At 38.6% G+C, this 10,893-nt stretch overlaps 2 protein-coding genes across 5 annotated transcripts; one reads left to right on the top strand and one right to left on the bottom strand.

Moving 5' to 3' along the window:
• Positions 1–1,192: 1,192 nt before the first annotated feature.
• On the top strand, positions 1,193–6,327 carry usp39 (ubiquitin specific peptidase 39). 2 transcript variants are annotated; one of them, XM_015025472.1, is made up of 14 exons: positions 1,193–1,360; positions 1,830–1,910; positions 2,214–2,292; positions 2,384–2,478; positions 2,550–2,686; positions 3,030–3,182; positions 3,261–3,486; positions 3,578–3,652; positions 3,845–3,912; positions 3,990–4,178; positions 4,306–4,448; positions 4,585–4,720; positions 5,316–5,402; positions 6,071–6,327. In XM_015025472.1, the coding sequence occupies exons 1-14, from the start codon at positions 1,342–1,344 to the stop codon at positions 6,119–6,121; spliced, it is 1,539 nt and encodes a 512-aa protein (XP_014880958.1). In that variant the 5' UTR covers positions 1,193–1,341; the 3' UTR covers positions 6,122–6,327. The 2 variants fall into 2 exon arrangements, with proteins under 2 accessions (XP_014880958.1, XP_014880959.1); XM_015025473.1 differs by lacking the exon at positions 1,830–1,910 and having other exon boundaries at positions 1,194–1,360.
• A 44-nt stretch (positions 6,328–6,371) lies between these two features.
• On the bottom strand, positions 6,372–10,785 carry LOC106942244 (proactivator polypeptide-like). 3 transcript variants are annotated; one of them, XM_015025474.1, is made up of 11 exons: positions 10,610–10,785; positions 10,412–10,458; positions 10,259–10,333; positions 9,835–9,957; positions 9,625–9,750; positions 9,447–9,527; positions 9,174–9,357; positions 8,146–8,288; positions 7,931–8,011; positions 7,685–7,795; positions 6,372–6,801 (listed from the first exon to the last, which is right to left on the bottom strand). In XM_015025474.1, exons 1-11 carry the CDS (start codon positions 10,659–10,661, stop codon positions 6,763–6,765), a joined length of 1,062 nt encoding a protein of 353 aa, XP_014880960.1. In that variant the 5' UTR covers positions 10,662–10,785; the 3' UTR covers positions 6,372–6,762. The 3 variants fall into 3 exon arrangements, with proteins under 3 accessions (XP_014880960.1, XP_014880962.1, XP_014880961.1); XM_015025476.1 differs by having other exon boundaries at positions 10,259–10,327; XM_015025475.1 differs by having other exon boundaries at positions 9,631–9,750; positions 10,610–10,783.
• Between the last annotated feature and the right edge of the window lie 108 nt (positions 10,786–10,893).

Below are 10,893 nucleotides of genomic sequence, written 5' to 3'. Positions count from 1 at the left end.
CTGCTCGGGCCTAATAAACAGCACAGTTTCAATAGGCTCTCGCAGCGCTTAGCTGCTCGGGCCTAATTAAACTTGTCTTCCTTGCGTAAATACTTCTTTACACAATTATTTAATTTTAGTGGAAATGGTAATGTATTGCTATTTTTAACAGTGTTGCTGGGAAATTAAATCATCATCCTTACAAACCTCCACAGGAGTAGGAAGAACTGTGTACTGTAATAACCATTGGTAGACGACTGCTCTGACCTTGTAAAAAACAACAGTGGACCAACACCAGCAGATGACATGTTTCATCTGTTGAAAACGTCACTGACGTTTCCATCAATGACTATGGAAACATCACTAATCACCATATGAGGTGCCTCTGCACTGTTCGTCCAAACATTGGGTCCAAAACACAAAATTCCCAAACTTTCTTTTTAAAAGAGGATTCTGCACCACTGAGCAACAATTGAGTCATTTACCTCCTTAGTCTGGGTAAGATGCTTCAGATATTGTCTCTAGTTCAGGAAGAACAGGCAAAAGAACTGTGACATTTGTAGCCCACGTCCCAGATAAGTCTGTGAAAGCTGGTTCTTGTAGCACCGACTGAAATCCAAACACTGTGAATCCCCCCAAACTATTGAATGTTTTTTTTTTTTTGTCAGCAATCCTCCTACAAACACATTTATCTCTGTGGAATTTTTCCTACCTTACTTTTTCCTTGCACTGAACTTTCTATTAAAATTTTTCAGTAAAGTGCACTGTGAGCAGCCAGCTTCTTTCAGTGCCTGACCCTTCCCCGTGATTGTCTAGGTCAAGAACATAGCATAGCATTTCTGTATTAGAAATATGTTTATGGTCTTACGTAAAATTCAAATTTTCGTAAAATTTGAATTCTATGTTTTATTAGCTGTGTTAAATAGTCATCAACGTTAAAAGGACTTGTGGAATATACCACTGTGTGTAATGACTCTTTAAAACATCAGTTTCACATTTTAAAAATGCTGAAATTAATAAACATGTTGCTTAAAGTTTTCCAATTTATTTTTCTAAGCAAACGAACCGTTCAAATCTACATAATTTATACGCCTGTAGTCTTGAATTCAATTTGTCTTGAATCCGCAAGGCCTGTTCAGGCTTCCCTTATTGTATTCTGTTTTATATGTTAAACCTTTTGTTTTCAACCACTGACCAAGGACTTTTCTGTCCTTTAATATTATCTTTAACCTTCAATGTCAGAAGACAGACTACCGTTACCCTGAAAGAACATATCGTAAACAATTAGCATTAGCTAACAATGTTTGAGGAAATTACCTAGCAATTTGGTTCCTGCGGATATGGTGAAGGAAGCCGTGGTTCATGTCCAATCGACCACCGGGTTTGTATTTCAACTCATGCACTCCTTCGTCTCTTAAAATATCCATCTCGTCAAATAGTTTTTATATGAAATGTAGAATTTGTAACGTAATTATTACAAGAAATTTCAATCAAAGCTCTGACAAAAGCTAAGCAAGCTAGCTGCCCATAAATTGTTGTCCAATTATACCATTCCCAGAGTTCACACAGACTGGAAACTAATACTAAAATAAACCCCCCTGTAAAATTACCTATATCATTTAATATTAAATACAAAACAATACAGTAGTTGTATAAATAACTAAATAGTTTTGGTTCTGATACAACAACACAGTTAAACTTTAGCATAAAAAATATTTTAACACCGGGTTAGGTTTTTGTTAGCTCTTCCTGAGCTACGACGCACAGCTGCCGCGAGTTTCGATGTGCTTGCATTAAACCCATTCATGTGTCCCAGTTAACTTCATCCTTTGTGTTTATGTGATATTAAGGCAGCAGAATAACGTATGAGATGATTTCTTTGAAGCGCGAGAGAGATAATGAGGAGGATGATGATGATCACGAAGACGGGGGTCAGTTTGTTTACTTCTAACGTTGGCGCAACGTTTGTTAGCCATCAGCTAAACAGATAGCTAGAGATAAAATATTAGTTGGATTATATGTAAGGTTCGGTTCAGTCGGACGCTGGAGACATTGTAGAATGTCTAATATAAAGATGCATATTTTAAAAATATCTTTTTTTATATATATATAGTTATGCAGTTAGACTTAAAAACTATGTTAGCTAGCATGTTTAGCTAGCTGAGTTGTAGCGAAATGTATAGAAAGTTCAGTGACTTTGTAAAAAAAAAAATGACGTAGGATCTATTTTTCAGTTGCTGTCAAAAGAGGTCGAGGACGTGTAGGAGAAGACCGTAGAAGCCGCCACTGTCCTTATCTTGACACCATAAACAGGCAAGACTGAGTTTAATGAGCACAATCGCTAGCCCTCCATGCTAGTTAGCTCCATCCGTGGCCAACAGATTCCTCTCTGTTTATCCTTTAGGAGTGTGCTGGATTTTGACTTCGAGAAGCTCTGCTCTATCTCCCTTTCACACATCAACGTGTATGCTTGCCTCGTATGTGGGAAATACTTTCAAGGTAAACGATATGAACTGGACCTTACCTGCAGGGACAGAGCATCTGGACTGACTGTTGTGTTTTTCTTGCAGGCAGAGGTCAGAAGTCTCATGCATATACCCACAGTGTACAGTTTAGCCATCACGTGTTCCTCAACCTGCATACCCTCAAGTTCTACTGTCTGCCAGATAACTATGAGATCATTGACTCTTCCCTAGAGGACATTACAGTGAGTGAAGTATACCATATCATATCATTTTGATTCTATGAGAACCATCACTTCCATCCATCACAATTGGCAAGGATCATATCCCTGACTCCATTGTCTCCCAGCCTGGTTTTTGACCATATGACCAGATAGAAATTTAGAGGCATGGCAAAAACAAAAGAGGTTGATTAGCAGTGTTTCCCAACATCTTATGAACAGGACATGTTCCTGTGGACTATTGACTCTGCTTACCAGAAATTGACCTGTTAGGGGTCTCTTTAGATTCATTGTAGTGTTTGTTCAATTTGTTGTCTTTCCTCATTTATTATTTTACTTAACTAATTTTCCACCTTCTCTCCATCAGTATGTACTGAAGCCGACTTTCACCAAGCAGCACATTGCGGCACTGGACAAGCACGGTAAGCTGTACAGAGCCTACGATGGAACGACTTACCTGCCAGGCATCGTGGGGCTCAACAACATCAAAGCCAACGACTACGCCAACGCGGTGCTACAGGTATTGATGTGCGATTCTCTAGATTTTGACGCTGGGATAATATCAAGTGCTATAAAAAGTTTATATTTGTCTCTCTAGGCTTTTTCAAATGTTCCACCTTTGCGAAACTACTTCCTGGAGGAGGAAAACTACAAGGAGATCCGCAGACCACCGGGGGACATCATGTTCCTCCTGGTCCAGAGGTTTGGGGAGCTGATGCGCAAACTTTGGAATCCGAGAAACTTTAAGGCGCACGTGTCCCCACATGAGATGCTGCAGGCCGTCGTGCTGTGCAGCAAGAAAACCTTTCAAATTACTAAGCAGGGTATTTCATCTGTACTCAACCTGGCTTCTAAAACCTTTTGGTATTGGGGATGAGGTTGTTTTGCTGATGTTTTTTTTTTTATTGCATGCAGGTGATGCTGTAGACTTCATGACATGGTTCTTGAATGCCCTGCATGGAGCTCTTGGAGGCACAAAGAAGAAATCATGTGAGTAGGAGACGATTCAGAAAATTTTGGGCACCATATCGACGTTTTACAATTTCTGCTGGAAACGGATTGTTCTGTACATTTTAATAAAAAATAAATAAAGTGCATTAATGGAGAAGTTACTATAGTTTTTTTTTTAAGAAAACGTACTATGAGTGTTAAATAGGTTGTTTCTCTATTCTGTCCTCACAGCAATCATCACAAAAGTTTTTCAAGGCTCCATGCGAATCTTCTCTAAGAAACTTCCACACCCAGATTTGGTATGTTTGCAGTAGTATTTGAGCTATTTAAATATTGAAATATCATCTTCTAATATCATCTTTTCAAAACTTCACAGCTGCCTGAAGAAAAAGAGGCGCTGCTTCTCACAGAGGAGTACCAGGAGCAGATGTCTGAGTCCACCTTCCTGTTCCTGACCCTTGACCTCCCGACAGCTCCTCTCTACAAAGACGAAAAGGAGCAGCTGATTATCCCTCAGGTTCCTCTCTTCAACATCCTTGGCAAATTCAATGGCAACACTGAAAAGGTATGGAATGTAATGCCCTCATTTATAACAAAGAAAAGCTTTACTTCTTACTATTAATGCTACAAAGCATGTCTAATTACATTAAACACTAAAGCTAAGAAAGTAAACATTTCCACTTTGCATTCAGGAGTACAAAACCTACAAAGAGAATTTCCTCAAACGGTTCCAGCTGACCAAGTTGCCACCTTACCTCATCTTTTGCATCAAAAGATTCACCAAGAACAACTTCTTTGTGGAAAAAAACCCAACAATTGTCAACTTCCCAATCACGTACGTTAATTACGGGACAAAACCTGTACTTGGTTGTTTTTTTTTCAATAAGTCGAACATATATTTTCTTTTTAGAGCAAATATTAACTTATTACTCAACTTATTAATGCTGACATTTCAATGCTGACATCCACAGCAACGTAGACCTTTCTGAGTACCTCACAGAGGAAGCTCAAGCTACAGAGAAGAATACTTCCTATGACCTTGTTGCAAACATTGTGCATGATGGAAAACCAACTGAAGGGTCCTACAGAATACATGTCCTGCATCATGTAAGTTGTTGCTATTTACATTTAACATTATTGGCTGAAATCAAGGGAAAAATGTTTTTGTATATTGTTCCTCGTCTTGCTCTTTAGTAGAGGGGCAGATAATGACTTGATGGATGGATGTTTCTTTTCCCCCCTCTGCTTGAGTAAATTCTCATCATCATAAACCTCGGCTTGGAAGTTCTTGTTTTTGCAGCTGTGCAGGATCATAGGAGGACAGTAAAATAGCAAAATATGATTTTTAAAATCACATCCTCTCTCTCTCTCTTTAGCAACTATATGCTAAAGAGTCGCATTGGAAAAATGTTTTTGTTCAGGAAAAGGGTTTGATGGAGGATTTTTTCCAAATTCACAGTAACTGCACCCTTCTTAAAATGAATACACTAAAGGTGTAGTGTTTGGACTCAAGTGTTTTGATTGGTTTAAGATGCAACAGATTACACGTCCTATGGGATTTTCATTGAACTGATTTAAAACCCCGTTTTTCATTTGATCTTTTACACCGTTTAGGATTTTACTCGAGGACCAAACTGACTGATCAAAAATACTGCTTTACCAAAATAATTTTTCATGACTGTGTGTGTGTGTGTGTGACCAGGGGACGGGGAAGTGGTATGAGATGCAAGACCTGCAGGTGATCGACATTCTCCCCCAGATGATCACATTGTCAGAGGCCTACATCCAGGTCAGTCTGACACATTTATCCTTTAATTGTGTTTAAAAAATTGTAATTTAAAGTAAAATTACCAGAAACTCAAAGAAGAATCAGACATTTTATAACAAAAGTATGAACTGGATCTTTGTGTACAAATATTGTATTAAAACATTGAGAAATGGCTTTTGCTCAACTGGAATTACAGCTGTGGAGGCTCTGAACATGAGGAAAAAAATGGTAAAATACCAAAAAAAATAAGGCTTTAATTTGTTTTATTTTTCTGATTTGGGATAAACCATGTAGAATTTATTACAAAATATAGTAAACATCTGCTTAATAAAGTAGTAGTTATCAAGTGCTTTTGGCAAGAATACTATATCTTCTTGCCTGGTCATCTGCTTTTTTAAGTTCAACCAGGGACATTGTGCAAAACATTTATAAAAGATGGTTGAGCTTAAGATTTAGCTTAAGCTTGACTAGCTAGCAGGACAAGACTGATAAAAAATTGTAAATTATCTGTGAGGTATTTTAATATGTCCTCTAAGGTTTCCGCTGAGCCTCCTTAGGCATTTTTTGTAAAAAAAAAAAAAAAAAATATATATATATATATACTCTCTATGTCCAACAACAGTGCAGGTGTAAAGTAAAACTGCAAATTTCTTTGCTGATAACTTATTTTTTCCCCTCATTTCTAACAGATTTGGAAAAGACAAGAGAGCAGTGACACAAACAACCACAGGGGGGTGTAAGTGAGGCACTCACAGCTGTTAGTTTTGTAATCATTCTGGGAATCAGCTAAATATTTAAGCGACTGGAAGAGAAAAAAAATGAATAAAGTGGCAGAAGAACACGACATTCAAAGACACGGGGCAAAGATATGTTAAAACCTCTATGTTCTTTTGTACTGTTTTATGTTTTTACTATGTGGATGTTTCTTAATAAACCAGCTCCAGGATGTGTGTCTGTGTAAATTAAAGTGTAATAACACAACATTTACTCCCATTTTTAGAGTTTTATTTGTATGGCATCATTTGCATTTCGAAAAGTCATCAGAAGAGCAAAGAAATGAGATAACAAGGAGCCCTCCATCTGAATTATGAGAAAACATGAATGTTTCTTGCTGACAATCAGAAAAGATGTTGCCATTTTGTCTTTACATTCATAATGACAGAGATAACCTCATACACAGCAAAACATGCAGAAAACGATAATTCACACAGTGCAAGTATAAATATTTATCAGTTTGTTTGATTGGAAGAGAAATGGCTAGGATCAAAATCAGTAAATCAGAACAAGTGGTTGAATTACATTTACAGAACATTTAACAATTTCAGTGCATTACACCTTTTCAAAGGAGGTCTAGGTCTGCAGATGTGAACCTCACAAGGTTCTAATTCTTCCACATGTAATTCTCACAGAAGACCTGGTTCTGCAGATTTAAAGAAAAGAAAATAACCCACAAATCAGTATTTAGACATTTCTTCAGTTAATAGGAAAAATGACCCAGTCCTACATTTAGCTCATGTGCCTGACAAGTAAACATGTAAACCCGACTGCAAATGTTTGTGTATTTATTGGGATATTGCGTGGCAGACCAACACAGAGTAGTTGTAATTGTGAAACAGAAGGAAAATAACATTTAATAGCTTTTTCTGCAAAAATCTGCAGTGTGGCATGCATTTGCTTTCAGTGCTTTAAGCTGCAATTAACTGCCTTTAGTATCTATTTGAAATGTAAAGTCACATGCTCTGCTCATTTTATACATGTAAAATGCTGCGCAGCAACACAAACAGCATGGTCCACAATGTTTAGATGTCTGAAGAGAAAGTAAAACACTTCTTTTGACTTCCTAATCATGTTTTACCTTGTGCAGGTCTGTCATAAAATCCAAATAAACTACATGGAAGATAGTGGTTGTAACATGAAAACATTTGAAATTTAGGATTTTACTCACACCCTGATAGGTGCTTATTGCTTTAATCTTATTTATATGCAGCTAGCTGAAGATATATATATATATACACACATATATATATATATATACATATACATATATACATATATATATATATATATATATATATATATATATATATATACATATATACATACACACACTGAAGTATCAAAATGATCTATAACGGGAAGGTTGATTCAGTAAATGTTTAGGACAGATTACCTTTTTTACTCAGTCCGGTACACAAGCAAAGCCTGGGCAAGCTTTGAAACTCGTTTTACTTAAACTAAGATCAGCAGTCAACACTAAAAACACAGTGGCATGGTAATCATTTAAATGGTTGATTTGTACTTACCCCACACTCCTGAGCAGTGTTTATGTTTTTGCACCAGTAGTTTGGTCCCCAAGTACAAGGATTATTTCCCAGTGGCTCCAGCTTCTTTGATGAAATGCACAGACCAGTTTTCTGCAGGGGGAAAAAAAAAAAATCCCAAAACTATATGGATGCAAAAAAAAGGTGTTAACTGCAGAATGAATTTCTCCCTTTCTTGCCTTTTGAGAAAATGACAGATACCATTTGTGACCGTTATCTTATTCTTACTTCGCAAACACGAGGAACATCCATTTGGTTTCCCAAAATCTTCTGCAGCTCAGGCCCGTGGATTCTGGTGAAAGCATCACACTGAAAAGAGAGTTCAGAGGTTAAAACGAAGCAGTAAAGCAACTAATAAGAACTCTACGATGACTAAAATCACTAAGATAAGTTAAGGTTTTTGGTATTATTTGACAGATGTCAGCAGTCGCTGGAACTCAGACCTTAGGGATGGCTTTGGGGTGGAGAGCACACACAGACTGGAGGAAAGCAGACGTCTGAGGCTCGGTGGCGTTCAGCCCCAGGTGCAGACGGCTCAGAGCAGCCAGCGTTTGGCAGGAGTCACAGTCAGAGGTCAGGTCCACTTCTGGGAAGAACACCACAGCACTGACCAGAGTAAGCTTTCAGAAAACCAAAGAACAGTGATCGGTGGACCAAGAAGGTCACTGTTTTTATAGAATTTACATCGCGTCGGGGGAAATTTGGCCCACTTGCCAAATGTTGTCCGTTGGGATTTTCTGATTCTGCTTTCTAGTGATTCAGATCTTAAAACAGGAGAGGCCCTCAACATCACACTGCCTCCACTGTGTTTGACTTTATGATGTTCTTCTTCCTAAAAGCAGTGCAGCTTTCACACCTAATGAAACAGTATACTCACGTTTACAAAACGCACCAGCTTCATCTCGTCAGTACACCGAATATTTTAAATAAAATTTTGCATGATGTGTTGGTTTTGATCTCTTTCTGTTTCGTGTTTTTTAGATCCTGCTGGTCTAGGGGTAATGTGTAGCTTCTGAAAAAGCACCAACTGTAAACGATCGCCAGGGAAAGAGATGGTGTTGATGGAGCTACTGTGAACTGTATGTTTTTCTGTCAACAGTCGAAGTTGTAGGATTGGTTATAATCAGGATTATATTGTAACTCAATCAGACCCAGTGATCGGATTTGCTTTGGATAGATTTGAATTATTTTAAATGAATTTTAAATAAATAGGATTCTATGTTGTATATGAATTAAATCTGTTTGTCTTATAAAGGGGCTTGAGAGTTCTTTGTGAATGACGTTGTGAAATGACTTCATATAAATTTGGCTCCAACATATCAAAGGTAGAGCCAAAGTGTCTCCAAGTGATCCTCATTTTAATTGAACGAATCCATTCCAGAGAGCTTGACTTGATAACATGAAACCAAGTTGCGTCAGATGTGGAATCAAAATGACCTACAGGAGATAAAAACGAAAACACCTAACTGACCTGCAGCCGGCTGCGGCTCAAACAAGCAAAGGTGCAACAGAGAGCAGATGGTGTGTGGTGCAGCCGACGTCAAAAGGAACTCAATGATCTCCGCTCCGTATTTGTCCACAAAATCGTCGCATTGGTCCTTATAGCTGGACGGTATCAGATCACAGACCTCTTCCATGAGCTTCTTCAAAGTTTCCTGCAGGTTGAGAGTGAGAAGATAATGACCCTGCTGCTTTAAGTGTGGGCGGTGGAGATTATTAGACCAGTGGAAAATGAAAGTATCACCTCAGTCATATTTTTAGGCAACATTGTCTCCAGCTTCTTGATAACCATCAAACACAAGGTGCAAACTGGGTTGAATACATCCTAGAAAGAGGAAGAAGGCACCGGTTAACCATTTATAGGGCAAACCATGGTTTCACTTCTTCTGTCAGTTTCTCTTCTTCTTCTTCTGCTTTCTCACACTGACATGGACTTCAGAGCCAAGCGCAGAGCCGGCCGTGTCTTTACTGGGGACATGATGAAGCTGCGGTTGTCTGTCCTGGCGGGTGGCGCAAAGTCCAAAAACCTCACAGATCTCCTCTGGTTTCTGTTAACACAGAGGCAGTGTTTGGTATTATAAAACAAACGAAATGTACACACAAAAACACAAGTAAGGAGAGGTGAAACTCACCCACTGACTGGATGTTTGCTGCAGGATCTTTGGCAGGTAGATTTTCACCTGTGACTCACATTCTGACGCCTGTTCTTCAGGGAGACGGCGGCACAAACCATGCAAGGCTTTAAATACAGTCACCTGCGAAAGTGTGATAGATAGTTATGCAGAAGTGAAATCGTAGTGCCTCCAAAAAATATGACTGCATATGTTTTGTCACTTCACATCATCCAGCATTATTGCATTTTTGTTTTAATCAGGATTTTATATTTTACGCAGCACAAAATTGGGAGGCAAAAAGGTGTAGCATCATAATCTCTGATTTTAATTTCAATGAATTTTTCATCACATTGATGTTTGCATGTGTAAATGAATGTATTTTGATATTTACCTACAGCGATGGAGCCTTATTTTAACCATTTTAAACCAGCTGGCTCCTTACCTTGGTGTCTCTGCTGAAAACCATGTTGGCGGACAGCTGGATGATCTGACTGCATTCTGGACACACACCCTGTGTCTGGGGAAAAACAGACCACTAAGACCAGCTTATTAATAAAGTTTGCAATATGTCGCAATGAAGGTCGGGTCTTCCTACCAGAGGTTTTTGTCCAGTAGAAGAATCGAAAATAAATCTGGAGTCTCCTGTAGCGAGGAGAACACAGAGTGAAATCAATGATGCAGAAAAACATTAAATGTTTTTTTTTTTTGCAGGTATTGTTCAGCTCGATCAGTAAACAGACAATAAATGGCGACTGGTTGTGTGTCAAGTGCGGAGCAGACATTAAAACCTCACCGGAACACAGAGACGCAGCCAGCACCAGCAGGACGAACCCCGAAGCAGACATGCTTGGAAGGACGGACGGAGATTGACAGACAAGCTGATGTTTTCTTTAGAGAAACAGCAGCTGTGTTATTGATCGACCGGAAATTCAGCCCGACAGCCTCACCCTATCAGAGCGCGGTCCGTAATGCGCAGGCGCTCTAGTGAACAATAGCATAGAGAGGACAAGGAACGAACGTTGTGATAAACTGGGGAACATAATAATAATAATAAAAAAATAATAATAATAAAAAAAT

The sequence above is a fragment of the Poecilia latipinna genome, unplaced genomic scaffold (genome assembly GCF_001443285.1).
Source record: "Poecilia latipinna isolate Pla-1442-1.1 unplaced genomic scaffold, P_latipinna-1.0 Scaffold4140, whole genome shotgun sequence".
Classification (NCBI taxonomy): domain Eukaryota; kingdom Metazoa; phylum Chordata; class Actinopteri; order Cyprinodontiformes; family Poeciliidae; genus Poecilia; species Poecilia latipinna.
Note: the sequence above shows the minus strand (reverse complement) of the source record. Positions and strands in the feature narration are given on the sequence as shown.